General features: G+C 73.4%; 1 protein-coding gene across 1 annotated transcript; it reads left to right on the forward strand.

The window, feature by feature from the left end:
- The first annotated feature begins 71 nt into the window (after positions 1–71).
- LOC104569162 (anion exchange protein 2-like) lies at positions 72–15,448 on the forward strand. The gene is made up of 23 exons (XM_088539501.1): positions 72–115; positions 5,904–6,043; positions 8,550–8,715; positions 8,793–9,028; positions 9,537–9,658; positions 9,728–9,954; positions 10,078–10,214; positions 10,376–10,556; positions 10,633–10,768; positions 11,101–11,284; positions 11,361–11,475; positions 11,544–11,728; positions 12,152–12,365; positions 12,448–12,669; positions 13,117–13,265; positions 13,361–13,555; positions 13,623–13,850; positions 13,927–14,016; positions 14,099–14,265; positions 14,503–14,756; positions 14,853–15,022; positions 15,099–15,272; positions 15,345–15,448. Exons 2-23 carry the CDS (start codon positions 5,984–5,986, stop codon positions 15,423–15,425), a joined length of 3,693 nt encoding a protein of 1,230 aa, XP_088395627.1. The 5' UTR covers positions 72–115; positions 5,904–5,983; the 3' UTR covers positions 15,426–15,448.
- The last annotated feature ends 5,470 nt before the right edge of the window (positions 15,449–20,918 follow it).

Below are 20,918 nucleotides of genomic sequence, written 5' to 3' on the forward strand. Positions count from 1 at the left end.
GGTTCCCGCGCTGGGTGCCGCCCGGTGCGGGGGCGGCGGGCGGGGCGGGGGCGGCGGCCGCGCGGGGCCGCCCCCGCGCAGCGCGCGCAGACCGCGGGCCGCGCCGGGGCTCTCGGTAAGCGGCGCGGGACGGGGGCGGGAGAGGGACGGGCGCCCCGCGCCCTCCGGTGGCGGCGCCGCCGGCGCGGGGCCTCCCCGGGGCGGCTGCGGGACCGGACGGGCGGGGCGGGTGCCCCGGAGCGGAGCTGCGGCCGCCGCGGTCCCGGTGGCGCCCCCTCCGGTCCCCGCGTGCCAGGCCCGCGTCCCGCGGCGCAGCGGGGCCGGGCGGGAGCCGGGACGGCGGCGGCCCCGGCTCGACTCCGCGGCGCCCGGAGCGGGGCGGGACCGCTGCCTCCCCGCGGCTTCCCGGCCCCTCGGGGCCGCCGTCCCCGGCGGGAAGCGGCTGCCGCGGCCCCCCCGCCCCGCGGCTGTCGGGCCGATTAGCGGCCGCCCGTGAGGCGGCGGGGCCGGCGCTGCCCGCGCGCCCTCGGGTCGCTGCGCCGCTTCAAGCGCTCGCCGCTTCACCGGCCCAACGGCGCCCTGCGGCTGCCCCGGCCCTGCCTCCCCCGCGCCCGGCCCGGGGACGCTGCTCCGAGCCCCTCGCTGGGGTCCCTGCGGGGATGCGGCCCCGCGCGGCCCCGCGCTCCGCCGTCCCAGCTGTGCGGAGAGGGGCCGGGGGCTGCGCTGCCCGCCGGGTCCCCCCCACGACCCCCGCGGGAGCGGCTCCGGCCACGGGGCAGCGGAAGGGAGGGGACGCTGGGAACCGCGGCCTGGCCGCCCTTCCCGGGGATAATGAGCCTGGCGGCGGCCCCCGCAGCCCCGGCGCAGCCCTGTCATTAGAGGGGAGCCGGTGGCCACGGGCCGGGCGCGCTGCCCGCCCGCGGGGCGCCGGAGACGGGGGGAGCGCGGAGCCCCCGCGCAGGGAGTCGCGGCCCCGCGACGGGGTCGGCTCCACGCTGGCCGCAGAGCCCGCGGCGTGTCCCGGGGTCCCTGCGCAGCGTGTCCTGAGGTCCCCGCTCAGCCCCGTGTCCTGGGGTCCCCGCTCAGTTCCATGTCCCACGGGCCCTGCGCAGCGGGTTCAGGGTCCCCTCTCATCCCTGTGTCCTGAGGTTCCCGCTCAGCCCTGTGTCCCGGGGTCCCTGCACAGCGGGTTCAGAGGTCCCCGCTCAGCCCCATGTCCGGGGGTCCCTGCGCAGCGGGTTCAGAGGTCCCCGCTCAGCTCCATGTCCCGGGGTCCCTGCGCAGCGGGTTCAGAGGTCCCCGCTCAGCTCCATGTCCCGGGGTCCCCGCGCAGCGGGTCCAGGGGTCTCCACTCAGCCCCGTGTCCCCGGGTCCCAATAAAACTCTGTGCCCCAGGGTCCCTGCGCAGCATGTCCCGGGGTCTCTGCACAGCCCCATATCCCACGGTCCCTGCTCAGCGTGTCCTGGGGTCCCTGTAAAACTCCGTGTCCCAGGGTCCCCGCTCAGCCCCATGTCCCGGGTTCCCTCCATCGCGTGTCCCGGGGTCCCTGCGCAGCCCCGTGTCCCACGGTCCCCCGCCCCCGGCCAGCCCCGTGCCCAGCGGGGCCGCGTGGAGGTGGGGCTGCCGGAGGAGCCGCTCCGGGGACTTGGCACCGCGCTCTGTTTGGATAAAGTGGCCCGCTGCAGGCCTGCCGAGACAAAGCGCCCCGCTGCCGCCGCCGCTTTTTTTCTTTCGCGCCGGTATAAAAGCTCCTGCGGGGCCGAGCGCCGGCAGCGCCAGCGCCGCGAGCAGGGAGCGCGAGCGGCCCCGCGGCAGCAGGGCCCGGGGCGCCGCTTCGCCTCCCGCCGCCGCCCGGCCCCGCTGCGGGCGCTGGCGAGAGCAGAGCGGGATCGCGGCGCCGTGGGGTGAGTGCCGGGACCGCCCGGCCCCGCGCGGGCCCCGGGAGCGACGCGGCGGGAGCTGCCCGTGGGCTCCGGGCTGTCGCGGTGCCGCTCTGCAGCGCCGGCCGGTGCGGGAAAGCGGGGGGCTTCGGCGCCGGTACTGGACCCCGCTGTGGGGGTGACCCCGGAGCTGCTCCAGTGCCGTCGCAGGGAGACGGGACGAGCTGCCCGGTGGGATCCGTGCGGCCGGGGCTCCCCCGCGCACAGCGTCCCCGCCGCCGGGTCACCGGGTCGCGGCGGTGGCACCGCGCGCGGGCTTGCGCAGGGCAGCGCCGTGATTCATCCCCCGGATCCGGCTGTCCTGAGGTCACTGGAGGCGGCGGGGGGAGGATGTTTTTGGTGGTGGCTTCCAGGGTTGCCGGGCTGAGCAAATCGCCGGCGGCGCGAGACCGCGGTGAGGGCAGCGGCACCGCGGGAGCGCAGCGGGTGACAGCGGCGGGGGCTGCGGCGCGGGGCAGGAACGGGGCAGGGACGGCGCGCGCCCCTCTGCCCACCCGACTCCCCTAGGCGCCCGCCCTGGCACACAGGAGCCCCGAGGAATGTCCGGGATGAGGAGCTGAACGGGGGTTAGCGCCGGGTCCAGGGCCGGGGCCGGCGCCGTGCGGACGGGGCCCTGTCCCGGTGCGGGTCGCGGCTCCGTCCCCGCAGCCCGGTGGCAGCTCTGCCACCGCCGCGAGGGCCCCGCGCGGGCAGCGCTTCCTTCCGGGCCCCTTGCGAAGGGCCCCAGCAGCCCGCGGCTCCTCCCCGCAGCAGCGGTTTGCGGGCGCCTTGGCGCAGGGATGCTCCGTGCCCGGGAAGCTCCGGCCTCGCTCCGGGCGCGGGGAGGTGGCGGCGGGGACACGCAGCCGTCGAGGGGCGCCGGCGCAACCGTTCCTGGCGCGGTGTCGCCCCGTGCCACCCTGCGGGCTCCTCGCTGCCCCCTGGGGCAGCGGGCGCTGGAGCGGGCGGTGGGCGCGATGCCCTGGTCACGCAGGTGATGCCCAGCTGGCCGCTCGGTTCGGAAGCCGCGCGGGTTGCGGGTCGCGTGCGCGGGGCGGGAGCGGCTCCCGCGGCGCAGAGCGCGGGGTGGCCGCGCTCCGGCCCTGCAGCGGGGCCGGTGCCAGCGCCGCGGCCCCCCGGCGCGGGGCAGGGCCCCGGCAGAGCCGCCCCGGCCCCCGCGGGGCCCCCGCGGCGCTGGCTCCGGGTGTGGTGCCGGCCGCGCTGCCCCGTAAGCGTCTTAGGCGGGATGAGGCGGGCAGGCCGGGGCTGGCCCAGGAATGCGGCAGCGCGCGGGGCGGCCGCCCCGGTCTGCGCCCGGCCCTGCCCGCCTGCGCGGGGCTGTTCCCGGGACCGGGACCGGGCTGCGGCACCGGCACCGGCTCCGCGCGGCTGCCTGGCCGCCCAGCCCCCGCGCCGGCAGCGCTGCGGCCCCGTCGAGGGGCAGCCGGGGGGCCGGATGGGGCAGACGAGGGCACAAGGCCCGGCCCCGTACCCTGCTGGGGGAGCACGGGGGTCCCGCGGTCCCGGCAGGTTAACCGGGCCGGGATGCTCTCCCCGGGGCCGGCGCAGGCCGAGCCGCAGTGGGGCGGCCCCGTGCCGGGAAGCCGCTAATCGTCCCGGCTTGTCGGGCTCAGTTATTCAAACACCCTCCTGTCCGGGGGAGGCTCCCGCGGTTCCCGCAGGAACCGGCCCAGCTCCCGCGGGCCGGGGCGGCCGCTCCCGCCCCGGGCCGGGCTCGCGGGCGCCGTTTCCGGGCGCCGCTTCCAGCTGCTCGGCCGTCCCCGGCGGTGACTCAGCCGCCCGCTCGGAAAGCAGAAGTGCCGGCAGCCGCCTGCGCGTCACCGTTTCCAGCGGGGCCCGGCCAGGGGCCGCCGGGAGCCAAGAGGGCCCCGCGGAGCCGGGAGCTCGGCCGCCCGCGCGGCACCGGCAGCCACTGCCCGGCCCTGCTTCCCGGGAGAACAATCCCAGATGTGTTCGCAGCCCTAATCCCCGCGGGCTGCAGCCGGGATTAAACACACGGAGCCGCTTAGGGCCGGGCAGCGGGAGCCCGGGGGGCAGCGCCGGTGGAGCACGGGGTCCCCGCATGGCCCACTGGCAACAGGACCCTCCACTCGGGCCCTGGTCCTGCTGCACCCGGGCCTGGGTTTGAAGGCGGCGGGGGCAGAGCTGCCTGCTCGTCCCATCGGGTCCCTGCGGCTGCCAGCGCCGGGGCTGCTGTGGGTGCCACCAGTGGGGAGACGGGGAGGTGGCCCATGGCCATGGCCACCCAGCTCCGCTTGGCACGGGGTGCCTGGGACCAGCCCGACCCGGCTCGGCACCCAGTGCCTGGGACCAGCCCGACCCACCTTGGTACAGGGTGCCCAGGACCAGCCTGACCCGCCTTGGCACCAGCCTGGCCCTGCTGGGCACGCGGTGCCAGGGCCGGCTTGGCCTGGCTCAGGCGGTGGTGCCTGGGGCCGATCCATCTCGTCTTGGCAATTGGCGCCCGGGGCTGCCTTCCTCCGGCACATGGTGCTGGGGCTGGCGTGAACACGGCAGGGTGAGGCTGCGGAGCAGCCCGTACACCCCATCCCAGCTGTCCCGTCCCCGGTGCATCCCATGCGGTGCTGTCCCGCGCCCCACGCCTGCGCCCGGCCATCGGGGCAGCGCAGGGGAGTGGCGGCCGTGGGCTGCGGCTTGGCGGGCGCCCCGGGAGAGCGGCACGGCGCCTAATCTGCGCTCGCTTGCTGGAATGTGGAAGTTCTGGCTCTGGCCGTGGCCGGGCCGTGGGGATTACGGAGCAGCCGGAGCCGGGCAGTGCTGGGCCAAGCGGCCGCTACGAGGGAGCGCGGCCTTGCGGCGCCCAAGGTACCGGCACCACCGCGGGCACACGGGGGCTTGGCCGCTCCGTGCCGGCTGACAGGGAGCCGGAGCCGCTGCTCGGAGCTCGGCCTCCCCCTTCCCAGGGATCTGCGGAGCATCGGCATGTGCTGGCTCCGCATACGCTGCCTGGGCCTTATCTGTACTGCGCCATGCCGTGCCATGCTGCACTGTGCTGAACTGTGCCAGGCTGTGCTGTGCTGCACCGCTCCATGCCGTGCTGCACTGTGCCGTGCCATGCTGCGTCGTGCTGTGCTGCACCATATCATGCCATGTTGCAGCATACCATGCCATGCTGCACTGTTCTGCACCGTGCTGCACCATTCCATGCAATGTTGCACCATGCTGCACCACACCATGCTGTACCGTTCCGTGCCATGATGCACCATGCCAGCCTGCACCGCACTGTGCTGCACTGCTCCATGCCAGGAGGCTCCACCACACTGTGCTGCACTGCACCACTAGGAGATGAGCCCTGAGCTGGCCAAGGTTGCAGGGCAGCGGCGGTGGAAAATCCCGGCCTCTGGAAACCCCCCGGCTGTGGAAAGGGCGGCTCAGGGCTGGCAGCTCCCACTGTGCTGGGTGGCACTGGAGGTGGCAGCGTCCAGGAGCTCCATGGGAGCCACCCGGTCCCTGCGCTCCGAGCGCCTGCAGGGGCCGCGGAGCCTCCGGGCGCGGGGACAGGGACGGGGCCAGCGGGGCCGGGTGCCGGCGGGGGGCGGGTGAGTAACGCGCGTGAGGCGCAGTCATGCTCCGGGGCCCGCCGTCACGTGGCCCTTCCGCCACCATAAATCCAGGGCGGCGGCGGCCGGGACGGCCCGGAGCAGGGACAGGCCCAGGGCAGGTGCACAGGGATGGGTTGGGATGAGATGGGATGGGGATGCGATGGGGTCAAGGACCCAGGGCTGACGTGGGGTGCTGGGTGCGGTGCCCCATCCTGACTCCATCTGGGCTCCATCCCAGCCCATCCCAGCCCCATCCTGGCGCTGCTCTGGCCGCCCTCACCGTGGCCCCGCTCAGCCCCCGGGCCAAGACAAACGGCGCTGGAGCCGGTCCCGGCCGCAGCCCGCACCCCTGTTGTCCTTCCCGGCCGGGCCGGCTCAGCCGCTCCGCTCTGCTCCCAGGTTATGCGGCCCCGGCTCCGGCCCCTGAGCGCCGCGGGAAGGAGCCGGGCTGAGCGGGCCGCGCCGGCCCCCGCCGCACCATGAGCCACTCGCCGGTGTCCTCCGAGATCCACCACATCGTCTCGACCGCCTTCGCGAGTGTAAGTGTCAGCGCGGGCGCGCGGAGCGGCGGCACCTGCAACGCGGGCACCGGGGGCACGGGCGAGCGCCGAGGCAGGGCTGCGGTGCCAGTGCAGCCCGTGGGGCAGGCCTGTGGGGTTCTGGCCCCAGTGCAGCCCGTGGGGCAGGGCTGCAGCCCCAGTGCAGCCCATGGGGCAGGGCTGCAGCCCCAGTGCAGCCCGTGGGGCAGGCCTGTGGGGTTCTAGCGCCGTGGGGCAGGGCAGGGCCATGGCCTTGTCGCCCTTGCGGGCACCGCGGGTGCGAGCAGCGTGCTGGGCGCCCGCCCGCCCGTCCATCCCTGCGCCCGGCGGACGCCGCTGCGGTTCCCGGGCGCCGGCGTCGCCTGGGCCGCGCGGCGCCGTTAATGATTAACCCTTGGGGCTGCCCGGTGCCACGGGCCCGTCCCAGCACGGGGCACGTGACGGGGACGGCAGCGCCCGCGCGGCGCTGCCGGGTCCTCCGCGCCGCTCCATGGATTTCCTGCTGCGCTCGCGGGTGAGCCGGGGGCAGCGGTGGGTGCTGCGGTGGGGGCTGCGCACCTGCACCGGGCAGGGATGTGGGGCTGGCACCGTGGGGCAGGCGCTGCACCCGCAGCCTGGGCAAGAGCAGTGGGGCCAGCAGGACCGGGGCACCGTGTGGGCATTGGGGGCTGGTGCAGGCCGGGGACCAGATGGATCAGGCAGAGCATCCCGGGGGGACACAGGGGGTGAGGAGGGGTCCAGAGGGTCACACAGGAGGTTATTGGGGCAACATGGGGATGAGGAGGAGTCCAGATGGATCATGCAGAGCATCCCAGGGGGATGTAGGGGGTGAGGAGGGGTCTGGAGGATCACACAAATGGTTGTGGGGAGTGAGGAGGGCTCCCAGGGGGTCACACAGGGATGTGTGGGGGACCTGGAGGTTGGGGAAGGATCTGGGGGGTCACACAGGGGCATGGGGGCACATGGGGAGCAAGGCGGGGTTGGGGGGGTCCCGTAGGGTGTCCAGGTGGGACCTGGAGGTTGGGGAAGGGTCCAGGGGCGTCATCAGGGGGCCAAGGGGGGACATGGGGAACGAGGAGAGGGTCATGGGGTGGGGGGGCAGTGCCCTGAGCACCGCGTCCCCCCGCACCCTGGGGCGCCCCAGCCCCCCGGCACCCCCCGTGCCCCACACGGGGTGTCACCCCGTGCCCCCAGCCCGGCCCCCCGTGGCCCCACGTCCCGGGGTTACCCCGGGTCACTGCTGGGGGCGATGGGGGGGCTGGACACAGAGCCCCGGGCAGGGACCGGGCACTGCCCGAGCTGGGGGGCCGCGGGGGCCGGGGGGGCCCTGCAGTGCGGGGGGGCAGAGCCGCCGCTCGCGGTCACAGAGCGGGGTCCCCGCTCCGTGCGGGGGGGGGCAGAGCCGCCGCGGGGGACAAGGACAACGGGGCAGCCCGGGCGGCCCCGCGCAGCACCGGGGACGGCTCTCGGCGGGGGCGGGGCCGGGGGGGGCACGTGCACCGGCGGGAGGGGGCGGGGGGGTCCGCGCGTCCCGGCGGCGGCCGCGGTACCGGGCGGGGGCGGGGCGGGCACAGCGCGGGGCTCCGTGCGTCCCGGCGGGGGGGTCCGTGCGTGGCGGGGGGGTCCGTGCGTGGCGGGGGCGGCGCGGGCGGGGGGCCGGGGGCGGCGCGGGATGCGGGCGGGCCCCGCGCCCTCCGCCGTCCCCTCGCGCCCGCCGCTCCGTCAATATTTGGCGAGCGCGGGGCCAGGAGCCGCCGCCGCCCCCGCCGCGCCGTGACCTTCCCGGCCGGGCCCGCGCCGCGCCGCCCGCATAAAGCGCCGCAAAGGCGGCAGCGGCGGCTCCGGTACCGGCCCCGGCTCCGCCATGACTCAGGTAGGACCGGCCGGCGCGGGCCCGCGCGCAGCCCGAACCCGAACCCGCACCCAGAACCCGAATCCTGCACCCTCGTACATGCAGCCGTGCACCCTCACCCTGCACCCAGCCCGTGCTACTGCACCCAGCGCGCGTGGCCCCTGGGTGCATTGTGGGGGTGCAGCGCAGGGTGACAGCTCAGGGTGCAGTGGGAAGGTGCAATGTGGGGGACACGAAGGTGACAGGACTGGGACGCACTGGGAGGGCACCAGTGTCAGGTGTGTGGTGCAGCGCAGGAGTGTGGCACGGGGACAGTGGGGTGACAGCTCTGGTGTTTGCTAGGGGAGCACGGCACTGGGGACGACAAGGTGACAGGGACAGGACGCGCTGGGGATACAGCACCGGGGACTGGTGGTGCCAGATCTGGGGTGTGCAGAGGAGCACCGCACTGGGGACAGCAGGGTGACAGCTCTGGTGTTTGCCAGGGAGGGCAGCAGTGGGGACAGGGAGGCGGCAAGTCCGGGATCTGTGGGGGGACCCGGCAGCTCCAAGGTGCACCCGGCCACGGTGCAGAGGGGCTTGCGGGGATGAGGGTGGCCGAGGGTCCCTGTCCCTCGGCGCGGCGGTGCCGCTGAGCGCCGGCGCTGCCCCCAGCCCGAGCAGGAGGCGCTGGGCCCCGGCTCGCCCCGCTTCGCCGAGGAGGACGAGAAGGACCTGAACAAGGCGCTGGGCGTGGAGCGCTTCGAGGAGATCCTGAGCGACGCGCACCCGCGCAGCGTCGAGGACGCCGGCCGCAGCTACGGCGAGGAGGACTTCGAGTGTGAGTGGGGCCGGGCCGCGCGCTGGGCGCCGCGCGCGGGGCCGGCTCCAGGCCAACGGCCGCCGCGTCCCCCGCAGACCATCGCCAGTCGTCCCACCACATCCACCACCCGCTCTCCACCCACCTGCCCCCCGACGCCCGCCGCAAGAAGGGCGCCCAGAAGAAGGGCAAGAAGAAGCGGCACCGGGCGGCCGCCCCCGGCGAGACCCCCACCATCGAGGAGGCAGAGGAGGATGAGGACGAGGCGGGTGACACCGAGACCGAGCGCTCGGCGGAGGATCTCCTGCAGGGCAGCCCTGCGGAGGCGGTGCAGGTGCAGCGGGGTTGGGGTGCTGGGTGCATTGGGGAATGCATGGGTGGGTGCATCGGTGGGGTGTGTGCACGGTCATATGTGTGGGTGCATTGGTGGATTGAGGTGTGTATGTGGGCACATTGATGGGTGTGCGCACCAGTGCAGGGGTGAGTGCATGGGTGATGGTTGGGTGTGTTGGTGTGTGCAGAGCTTTGTGCATGGGTGCAATGTGTGGGTGCATTGGAGGATTCAGGGGGTGCATGCATGTGTGCATTGGTGTGCGCAGCGGTACGTACATGGGTACAATGATGGGTTCGGGGGTGCATGCATGGGTGCATTGTTGGTGTGCGCTGTGGTACATGCATGGGTGCATTGATGGGTTCAGAGGTGCATGCATGGGTGCAGGGTGGGTGTGATGCAGGGCTGGCTCCTGGGCACTCGTTTGCACAGGCGGCTCAGGAGGCCAGTGACGGGTGGGTTTGCGCAGGCGGGTCGGGACCCCGCGGGGGCTCCTCACCCTTCGCCTCAGTTCTTCCTGCAGGAGGACGAGGCCCCCGAGCACCGCGCAGAGGAGGCGGCCGCCCCCGCGGCCGGGCCGGGCTCCCCCGCCGAGGCCGGCGGCCCCGCGGCCCCCGCGGTCCCCGCAGCCAGGTGAGCGGCCGGGCGGCCGGGCGGGCCGGGCTCCGCGGCCGGCGCCACCTGAGCGCGTCCCCCTTGCAGCCCCGATGGCGAGCGGGGCCGCCCCGCGGAGGGGCCGCCCGCCGAGGAGCCCGGCTCCCCCGGGCGCCCCGTCCCCAAAGCGCAGCCGGGGCACCGCAGCTACAACCTGCACGAGCGGCGGCGCATCGGCAGCATGACGGGCGCCGAGCAGGCGCAGTACCAGAAGATGCCCACGGATGAGTCGGAAGCACAGACGCTGGCCTCGGCCGACCTGGACTACATGAAGAGTGAGTGTCCGCCGGCCGCGCTCCTCCCGGCCTGGGTGCTGCGGAGACCCCTTGGGTGCCGTGGAGACCCCCCCGTGTGCCGGCTGCCACCGCCAGCGTCACCGCGGGCGCCCGTGTCCGCAGGTCACCGCTTCGAGGACGTGCCTGGCGTGCGCCGGCACCTGGTGCGGAAGAGCGCCAAGGCGCAGGTCGTGCACGTGGGCAGGGACCACAAGGAGCCCAGCACGCGGCTCCGCAAGCAGGACCGGCAGCCCCACGAGGTGCGGGGGACACGGAGCGTCGCGCTCGGGCACGGGCGGCCCCGGCGCAGGGACCCGCTGCATGGGAGCAGCTCCACGGGTGCCCCGTGGGGGACAGGGCCGCCCGGTCCCTGCGTGCGTGGGCTGCGCCGCTGCCCCGCGCTCACCCGCGCGCCCCGCAGGTCTTCGTGGAGCTGAACGAGCTGGTGGTGGACAAGAACCAGGAGCTGCAGTGGAAGGAGACGGCTCGCTGGATCAAGTTTGAGGAGGACGTGGAGGAGGAGACGGACCGCTGGGGGAAGCCGCACGTGGCCTCGCTCTCCTTCCGCAGCCTCCTGGAGCTGCGCAAGACCCTGGCGCACGGTAGGGCGGCCGGGCAGGCGCCGCGGCGGGCGCTGCGTGGGGCCCCGCGCGCCTCAGCCCCGGCTCCCGGCCGCAGGCGCCGTTCTGCTCGACCTGGACCAGAAGACGCTGCCCGGGGTGGCTCACCAGGTGGTGGAGCAGATGGTCATCACGGACCAGATCCGGGCTGAGGACCGCGCCAACGTGCTGCGCGCGCTGCTGCTCAAGCACAGGTGAGCTGCGCCCGCGGCGTCCCCGTCCCTGCAGCGTCCCCGTCCCTGCGGCGTCCCCCTCCCCGCAGTGTCCCCATCCCCATGGTGTCCACGTCCCCACGGTGTCCACGTCCCCAGGGTGTCCCCATCCCACTGGCATTCTCCGGCCTCACGGCATCCCCATCCCCGCAGCATCCCCCTCCCCACGGTGTCCTCAACACACCGGCATTCCCTGTCCCCATGGTGTCCCCGTCCCACTGGCATTCCCTGTCCCCGCGGCGTCCCCGTCCCTGCTGCATCCCTGTCCCCACGGTGCTCGACCCTTGTTGACACTCCTGCCGTTTGCCCCGCAGCCACCCGAGCGACGAGAAGGACTTCTCCTTCCCGCGCAACATCTCGGCCGGCAGCCTGGGCTCGCTGCTCGTGCACCACCACAGCACCAACCACGTGGGCGAGGGCAGCGAGCCGGCCGTCACCGAGCCGCTCATGGGTGGCCACGGCGCCGAGCACGACACGCGCGTGGACGTGGAGCGCGAGGTGAGCGGGGCCCCCCCGCCGCCCCCCGCGCCGCCGCCGCCGCGGCTCCGCCGACACCGCTCCGCTCTGCCCGCAGCGCGAGGTGCTGACCCCCACGCCGCCCGCCGGCATCACGCGCTCCAAGTCCAAGCACGAGCTGAAGCTGCTGGAGAAGATCCCGGACAACGCGGAGGCCACGGTGGTGCTCGTGGGTACGGCGGGGCTCGGGGCCGGGGGTCCCGCGGCGCCGCGCGGGCGCTGACCCGGCGCTGCCCCGCAGGCTGCGTGGAGTTCCTGGACCAGCCCACCATGGCCTTCGTGCGGCTGCAGGAGGCCGTGGAGCTGGACGCCGTGCTGGAGGTGCCCGTGCCCGTGCGCTTCCTCTTCGTGCTGCTGGGGCCCAGCAGCACCCACATGGACTACCACGAGATCGGGCGCTCCATCTCCACCCTCATGTCCGACAAGGTGAGCGGCGCCGCCGGCGGGACGGGGCTGCGGCCCAGCGGGAAGCATGGAGCCCTCTCAGCTGTGTCCCCACGGCTCGCTGGGGACAGCGAGACCCTGCCTGGCCGCGGCCAAGGTGTCTGTGCACATGGAGAGTCCCTAGGACACGACCCTGCCTGGCTGTGGCCATGGGTGTCAATGCAGACAGGGGGGGTTCCCATCCCTGCCTGTTGTGGCCATGGGTGTCAATGCAGACAGGGGGGTTCTGGGGCTCCGTCCCTGCCTGGCTGTGGCCATGGGTGTCAATGCAGACGAGGGGTCCCAGGGCCCCGTCCCTGCCTGGCTGTGGCCATGGGTGTCCGTGCGGGCAGGTCCCAGGGCCAGGTCCCCATTGGGGCTGTGGCCATGGCCGCCCCATGCGCTCTGACCCGCCGTCCCCGGCAGCAATTCCACGAGGCCGCCTACCTGGCCGACGACCGCCACGACCTGCTCAACGCCATCAACGAGTTCCTGGACTGCAGCGTGGTGCTGCCGCCCTCCGAGGTGCAGGGCGAGGAGCTGCTGCGCAGCGTCGCCCACTTCCAGCGCGAGATGCTCAAGAAGCGCGAGGAGCAGGAGCGGCGCCTGCTGCTGGAGCCCAAGTCTCCCGAGGAGAAAGGTGCGGGGCCGGGGCCGGGGCCGGGGCCGGGGCCGGGGCCGCGTTGGGCCGGCCGCGCTCACGGCCGCTGTCCCCGGTGCAGCCCTGCTCAAACTGAAGGTGGTGGAGGACGAGGGCGAGGAGGAGGACGACCCGCTGCGCCGCACGGGCCGCCCCTTCGGGGGGCTGATCCGGGACGTGCGGCGCCGCTACCCACACTACCTGAGCGACTTCCGCGACGCGCTCAACCCGCAGTGCATCGCCGCCGTCATCTTCATCTACTTCGCTGCCCTGTCCCCGGCCATCACCTTCGGGGGGCTGCTGGGTGAGCACAGGCACCAGCGCAGGCAGGGAGCGGGACCGGGACGGGGAGTCTGGAGTGGGGCAGGGGGAGCTGGAGCGGCGGGGCCGTGGGGCCCTGCACGTGGCTGTGAGGCACTGTACGTGGCCATGGGGCGCTGCACACACTGTTGTGGGGCACTGCACATAGCACTTAGGACAGTGCGTGTGGCCATGGGGCACTGCACGTGGCCATGCGGCACTGTATGCACAGCTGTGGGGGACTTGCACTGACAGCCATGGGGCACTGCACGTGGCTCTTAGGACAGTGCGCGTGGCTGTGGGGCGCTGCGCGTGGCTGTGGGGTCACTGCTGCATGGCGGGTGCGCGCGCTGCTCTGCGCCCGAGGGCAGGGCGGGCGCTGCCGCCGGCGCCGTGGCTGCGGCATCGCCCCAGGGCCCCTGTGCGAGTGCCTGACCCGCGCTGCCCACAGGCGAGAAGACGCACGACCTGATCGGCGTCTCGGAGCTCATCATCTCCACGGCGCTGCAGGGCGTCCTGTTCTGCCTGCTGGGCGCCCAGCCCCTGCTCGTCATCGGCTTTTCAGGGCCGCTGCTCGTCTTCGAGGAGGCCTTCTTCACGGTGAGGGCGGGTGCGGGGCTGTGGGGCCGTGCGGGGCCGCGGCGGCCGCGCTGCTGACGCCGGCCCCGTGTCCGCCCGCCGCACGGCTCCGGCAGTTCTGCACGTCCAACGGGCTGGAGTACCTGGTGGGGCGCGTCTGGATCGGCTTCTGGCTCATCCTCATCGTGCTGCTCATGGTGGCCTTTGAGGGCAGCTTCCTGGTGCGCTTCGTGTCCCGCTTCACCCAGGAGATCTTCGCCTTCCTCATCTCCCTCATCTTCATCTATGAGACCTTCTCCAAGCTGGCCAAGGTGGGAGCGGCAGCGCCGGGGCCGCGGGGCGCGCGGCGGCGCGGGCTGAGCGCGGCGCTCTCGGCAGATCTTCCAGGAGCACCCGCTGCACGGCTGCCTCAAGGCCAACGGCTCCGACGGGGAGGCCGCGGGCAACGCGAGCGCGGCCCCGGGGAACGGCACGTGGGGCCGCTCCGCGCCCAAGGTGACGGGGCAGCCCAACACGGCGCTGCTCTCCCTGGTGCTCATGGCCGGCACCTTCTTCATCGCCTTCTTCCTGCGCAAGTTCAAGAACAGCCGCTTCTTCCCCGGACGGGTGCGTGGGGCCGCGCTGCGGGGCGCAGGGACGGGCGCCGCGCGCCGGGCCTGGCCTCGTCACGCTCTCCCTGCAGATCCGGCGGCTCATCGGGGACTTCGGGGTGCCCATCGCCATCCTGGTCATGGTGCTGGTGGACTACAGCATCCAGGACACGTACACGCAGGTGAGCGCCGGGCGGCCCCGCGCGGGCGGGAGGAGCGGGACGGCCCGTGCCAGCCCGTGCCAGCGCCGCCCTGTCCCCGCAGAAGCTGAGCGTGCCCAGCGGCTTCTCGGTGACGGCCCCGGAGAAGCGGGGCTGGGTCATCAACCCCCTGGGCGAGAACAGCGACTTCCCCGTGTGGATGATGGTGGCCAGTGGCCTCCCCGCCATCCTGGTCTTCATCCTCATCTTCATGGAGACCCAGATCACCACGTGAGCGGGGGGCGGCCGAGGGGCCCTGCGGGGCCGTGCGGGACGGACCGCGCCGTTCCGTGCCAAGCCGTGCCATGCTGTGCTGCGCTTTGCCATGCCTTGCTCTGTGTGTGCGTCTGCGTGCCGAGCCATGCCACACCGTGCAGTGCCATGCCATGCTATGCCGAGCCATGCCATGCTGTGCCGAGCCATGCCGTGCTGTGCCGGGCCGCGCCAACACTTCGCCCATGTGCCCAGGCTGATCATCAGCAAGAAGGAGCGGATGCTGCAGAAAGGCTCCGGGTTCCACCTTGACCTGCTGCTCATCGTGGCCATGGGCGGCTTCTTCGCGCTCTTCGGGCTGCCCTGGCTGGCGGCGGCCACGGTGCGCTCGGTCACGCACGCCAACGCGCTCACCGTCATGAGCAAGGCCGTGGCGCCCGGCGACAAGCCCAAGATCCAGGAGGTGAAGGAGCAGCGCGTCACCGGGCTGCTGGTGGCCGTGCTCGTGGGTAGGTCGCGCCGGGCGCCCGCGGGGCAGCGGGACCGGGGCTGCCGGCCGCAGCTCTGGGTCCCCTGGGCGCCGCGGCTGACGCTGCTCTGCCCAGGCCTCTCCATCGTCATCGGGGACCTGCTGCGGCAGATCCCGCTGGCCGTGCTCTTCGGGATCTTCCTCTACATGGGCGTCACCTCCCTCAACGGCATCCAGTTCTACGAGCGCCTGCAGCTGCTGCTGATGCCCCCCAAGCACCACCCCGACGTCCCCTACGTCAAGAAGGTCGGGGCCGCGCGGGGCCGGCGGGGCGGCCGCGGGGCCCTGTGCGCGGCCGCGGCGCTCACGGCCGTCCCCGCAGGTGCGCACGCTGCGCATGCACCTCTTCACCAGCCTGCAGCTGGCCTGCCTGGCCGTGCTCTGGGCCGTCATGTCCACCGTGGCCTCCCTGGCCTTCCCCTTCATCCTCATCCTCACCGTGCCCCTCCGCATGTGCCTGCTCAGCCGCATCTTCACCGACCGGGAGATGAAGTGTGTAAGTACCGGGACGGCCCCGCGCTCCGGCGGTGCCGCGGCCCCGCGCCGCCCCTCACGGCCGCGTCCGCAGCTCGACGCGGACGAGGCCGAGCCCGTCCTGGACGAGCGGGAAGGGGTGGACGAGTACAACGAGATGCCGATGCCGGTGTGAGCCGCGAGGCCGTCCGGGCCGGCGCCGCCGCCTGTGCCTTGGCCCCGGGCGCCGCTCCTTCCCGCCGGGACCTGCCAAAGAGGAGCCCCCGCTGCCCCGCGGCGCCCACCGAGGCGGCCCCCAGCGCGCGCCGCGGGGCCGGCCCAACCAGACAATCAGGTCCTTCAGCGAGGAGGAATTCCACGGCAATAACGAGCTCCCGGCGGTGCCGGGGCCGCCCCGAGGGCCCCGTCCGCGGAGGGGGTCGCGGCTCGCGCGGCCGCCCCCGCCCCAATAAACGGAACGGACTTTGCACACTTTTCACCGGTTTTATTGGAAAGTTCTCCCCGCTCCCACGCCCCCTCCGTCCCGCCCGGCCCCTGCTCCCGGCGCCGGCGCTGCCCGCGGGGACGGAGCCGGCCGGGCCCCGGCTCCCCTGCCCCTCGCCGACACAATAAATATCCCCTGCTGCCCGCGGGCAGCTCCGTCCCCCGCGGCCTCAGAACCGCAGCTCCCGCAGCTTCTGCCGCAGGTAGTGCTTGGCCTCCTCGATGCCGCTCACCTTCTCCAGCTCCGTGTAGGGCAGCTGCAACGGGACAGCGAGAGACCGTCAGCATCGGCATCCCCGTCACCGTCCTTATCCCCACCGTCCCCGGCATCCCCATCCCATCCCCACCACCATCCCCATCCCCACCACTGTTCTCATCCTCATCCCCCTCCCCACCACCATCCTCATCCTCATCCCTGTCCCCGCTGCCCTCCGGCTCCCAGGCCGCGCTCCGGTGCCGGCAGCAGGAAGGACGGGAGCCCCCGGCAGCATTGAGGAGCCCGGGTGTCGCAGGGCGGCACAGGGGGGCACCCGGGGCACCGGCTGCACCGCGGGGCCGGGGCTGCAGGACGGCGCTGGGGACGGCTCCAGCGGGGCAGGACGGCACCGCGGCTCCGGGGGAAGGCCGGGACCTGCAGCAGGGCAGGGGCTGCTGCTGGGGACGGGGCTGGCTGGGCATGGGCAGAGCGGCAGCAGGCACGAGACCTGCTGCAAGGGGCTGCAACGCGCTGCAAGGGGCTGCAAGGGGCTGCAACGTGCTGCAAGGGGCTGCAACGCGCTGCAAGGGGCCCTGGGAGCACCAAGATGCTGCAAGGTCAAGCAAAGTCAAGTAGTAAAGAACGGAAAGGAGCAGCGAGGTACTGCGAGGTACTGCAAGGTCAAGCAAGGAGCAGCAAGAGGCTGCAAAAGGCAGCAAGGGGCTGCATGGCGCAGCAAGGAGCCACGAAGAGCACCAAGGAGCTGCAGGGTACTGCAAGGTCAAGCAAAGTCGAGCAAGGAGCTGAGAGGAGCCACACGGAGCTGCAAACGCAGCAAGGGGCTGCAAGGAGCGACAAGGGGCTGCAAGGAGAACCAAAGAGCAGCAGGGAGCACCAAGGAGCCACCGGGAGCGCCAAGGAGCTGCCGGGAGCGCCAAGGAGCTGCCAGGAACACCAGGGAGCTGCCAGGAGCACCAAGGAGCCGCCGGGAGCACCAAGGAGCTGCCGGGAGTGCCAAGGAACTGCCGGGAGCCGCAGGGCATCGCTGGTGCTCAGCAGCAGCCAGGCAGGCGGCTGCAGGAGTGCAGGCTCTGCCAAGGCCGCAGCAGTGAGAGCCCCGCGCAGCCGCTCCTGCAGCCCCGCGCAGCCGCTCCTGCGTGTGCAGCCCCAGCTCCTGCGCTGCAGCCCCAGCTCCTGCGCTGCAGCCCCAGCTCCTGCGTGTGCAGCCCCAGCTCCTGCGCTGCAGCCCCAGCTCCTGCGCTGCAGCCCCAGCTCCTGCGTGTGCAGCCCCAGCTCCTGCGTGTGCAGCCCCAGCTCCTGCGCTGCAGCCCCAGCTCCTGCGCTGCAGCCCCAGCTCCTGCGTGTGCAGCCCCAGCTCCTGCGCTGCAGCCCCAGCTCCTGCGCTGCAGCCCCAGCTCCTGCGTGTGCAGCCCCAGCTCCTGCGTGTGCAGCCCCAGCTCCTGCGCTGCAGCCCCAGCTCCTGCGTGTGCAGCCCCAGCTCCTGCGCTGCAGCCCCAGCTCCTGCGCTGCAGCCGCTCCCGCAGCCCCGCGCAGCCGCTCGCGCCGGCTCCCTGCGCAGGGGCCCACGGCGGGGACGCGGTGCCGCTCGGGGGGCTCCGGCAGCGGCAGCGGCGCCCGGGGGCTCCCACGGCGGCACCGGGCTGTGCCGGACACGGCCACCCCCTCCCAGGGCCACAGCACCCGCCAGCCCCCCCGTGCTGCCCCAGACTCCGTTTTAGCGGCTCTGCAAGGCCCGGAGGACACCAGGGCGCATGGAAAGGGAAGCTCCTTCCCTCCCGCGCTGCCTGGGGCTGCCCCTGCCCTCTGGAAACGCTCCTTGGACGGCACGCGGGCTGCAGAGCCGCTCCGACCCGCGGCAGCGAGGCGGACACGGTGCCGGCAGAGCGCGGGGCCGGCCGGGGGCAGCAGGGCTCAGCTCGAGGCCGCGCTGGCAGCAGGACCACGAGAATCCCTGCAGGTGCAGGGAGCGCCCCACGGCAGCACCGCCCTCGGGAAGCGGGACGAGGAGAGGAACGCCGAGCACGGAGCAGCCCGCGGACACAGGGCAGGAACCCTCCTCTCTCCTCTGGGAACATGGAAAGGCGGGAGAGCTTCTCCCTGGGCTCCCACGAGGCAGCGCCCGCGCCGGAGCCCATCCGCACTGAGGGGTGTGTGGGGAGCCCATCCGCACCGAGGGGAGCGGGGGAGCCGATCCGCACCGAGGGGCGCGGGGGGAGCCGATCCGAACCGAGGGGAGCGGGGGGAGCCGATCCGAACCGAGGGGAGCCTGGGCACCATCCTCATCCCCGCGGCAGGACGGCAGCCCGGAGCGGGGCCGGGAACAGGCTGATCCCGGCTGTCTGGGAGCCTCCCCGGAGCAGGGCCGCAGCCGCAGGGCTCCCCCGGCTGGTCGCGGGGCGGGCGCCGCGCGGGCTCTGCTCCGTGTCTGGGCACACCGGGAGGGCAGCGCTGCCGGCAGCGCCGCGGGCAGCCCCGGGGACGCGGCTCCCACCGCCGGGCTGCAGGGATCCCACACGGAGCCTGGGCAGCTCTAGGGAGCCCTGGAACCACGGGATCGTCAAGGGACCCCCAGAGATCACCCAGTCCAACCCCTGCACACGCAGGGTCACCTAGAGCACGTGGCACAGGGCTGCGTCCAAGCGGGTTTGAAGATCTCCAGAGAAGGAGACTCCACAACCTCTCTGGGCAGCCTGTTCCAGGGCTCTGGCACCCTCACTGTCACTAAACATTTCCTGAAGTTCCTGTGGAACTTCTAGTGTTCCAGTTTGTGGCCGTTTCCTCTTGTCCTGTCGCTGCCACCACTGAGAAGCGCCTGGTCCATCCTCCTCCCTCCTCAGGGTACCTGCAGCCCCGGGTCAGCTCCCTCTCAGCCTTCCTCTTGCCCTGCTCCCTGCTCTTCCTCACTGCACAGCCTGCCTCCCCCGCCAGCCCAGCCGGGACACCGTGGAGCCGCCAATGGGAGGGAGCGGAACTGCCAACGGGAACGAGGGCCGTGCCAGAGCGCACGGGGCCGCAGGAGGGTCCGACGCGGCATGTCCTTCCCCAGAGCCTCCGAGGGCCGCACGCCGGCAGCACCGGGACAAGGACAGGGCCCTGGCCCTGCCGAGGACCGAGAGGCGGGTGGACCGGGGCAGAAAGCCACGGGTCCGGCCGACGGATCCTGCGGCGGGAAGAGACAGGGAAGGGCCGGCACAGGTCAGGACCGGCAACGGGCGTCCCGAAAAAAGCGGGATCCCGTGGAAGGAAACCTTGCCCGCAGCCAAGGCACCGGCGCTGCTGCCGGCAGCGGGAGAGCAGCCGCGGGCAGCAGGAGCGGGCACAGCCGGGACGTGCCTGGACGGCCGAGCGGGGCGCCAGGCTCCGCGCGCGGGAAAAGGACCCGGCCGTGCGGCCCGCGGCGCTGCTGGGCACAAACCTGCCGAGGGCTCCGAGCGGCCGAGGGCTCTGGGCGGCCGGGACGCTGCGCAGCCCTCGCAAGGACGCGGTCCCGCGGGACGGGGCGGCCTCGGCGCGGTGCCGTGTCCCACCGCGCTGCCGGCCCAGCCCGGCCTGCCCGGAGCGCGCCCGGCTGCAGCGCCCGCCCGCGGGAAGCGCCCGGGAGCGGGGCCGGGAGCGGAGCCGGGAGCGGGGGGCTCTGCAGGGCCGGGAGCGGGGCCGGGAGCGGGGGGCTCTGCGGGGTCTGGTCTCTGTGCACGGGGTGGGAGGGAAAACCAGCGCCAGGCTCTGAGTGACACCGAGAACAGGACACAAGGCAACGGGCATGAATCTGACATACAGAAAAGCCTCATTTAAACATTAAACAAAAAGGTTTCTAATATAAGAAAGCCTTTTTTTTTCCCCCTTTTCCTAGGAGAGCTGTAAAAGCCTGGGCTGCTCAGAGAACAACCTATTTCACCCCCAGAGATACTCAGGATTCAACCGCACGGGGACCCGAGCAACCTGCTCCAGCTGCCCCTGCCTGAGCGGGACGTTGGTTGGACCGGCCCATCTCCAGGAGCCCCTTCAGCCACAGCCCTCCGGGATTCCCTATGGCCGCAGCAGCAGAGCAGACAAACCCCGGAGCAGGAAGGACCAGGAGCGGCGGAGCAGCCCCACGCGGCAGCGCACGGAGCTGCCTGGGGCTCCCGGCCCTCGGGAGGCGACCGAGGGAAGGGGCCAGAGCTGGGAACCGCACGCGGGAAGGAGCGAGCGCAGAGCTGCGGCTCCCTCCCTGTAACACAGGGCTTGGAGCGCCGCATCCAACGGCCAGAGAGCCCGTCTGGAAACGGGAGCTGCCGCGAACGGGGCGGAACGGAGCCCGCGGACCCACGGGAGGAGACGGGAGCAGACGCTCACGAGGAGGCGCTGACAGGCGGCCGCAGGCCCCGCTCCGGCCGTGCTCCTGGCCGCGCTCCGGCCGTGCTCCTGCCCTGCTCCGGTCCCGCTCACGCCCCACGCTCGCTTCCTACCGGCTCCGTGGGCACGGCCGGCGGCTGCTGCAGGCAGGACACGCAGGAGCTGTCCCAGTGAGAGGACTGGAGCAGCCGGGCCCGGGAACGGCGGCTCTGGAAATCGCTGCCGCTGCCCGGGGCAGAGCTTGCGGGGCCACAGGGAGCCGGTAGGAAGTGAGCGGTAGAGCACTCTCCAATGGCCGTTGGTAGAGCAGCCCCTCGGCCCCTGCTTCCTAAAACCCAGCCCGAGCAGAGCCCCGCGGGAGAGCTGAGCCCCTTCGGCCCTGGGAAGGGCTCCGGGAGCGCTCGGGCCGCGGGACAGCACAGACGAGGAGCTCGACCCACGCAAGGTGCAAACCGCTACGGAACGCGGCTCCACGGCGCGCGGCCACGGCGGGCGCCGAGCGGCTCCACGGCACACGGCTCCACAGCAGACGCGAGCGGCTCCACGGCGCGCAGCCACGCCAGGCACCGCGCGGCTCCAGGGCACGCGGGCTACGCACTGCTCGGCACATCTCTGACCAATTCACATGAGCTC

Source organism: Tinamus guttatus, unplaced genomic scaffold, assembly GCF_059628265.1.
Source record: "Tinamus guttatus ecotype Peru unplaced genomic scaffold, ASM5962826v1 Tinamus_guttatus_pri_ptg001766l, whole genome shotgun sequence".
NCBI classification, from domain to species: Eukaryota; Metazoa; Chordata; class Aves; order Tinamiformes; family Tinamidae; genus Tinamus; species Tinamus guttatus.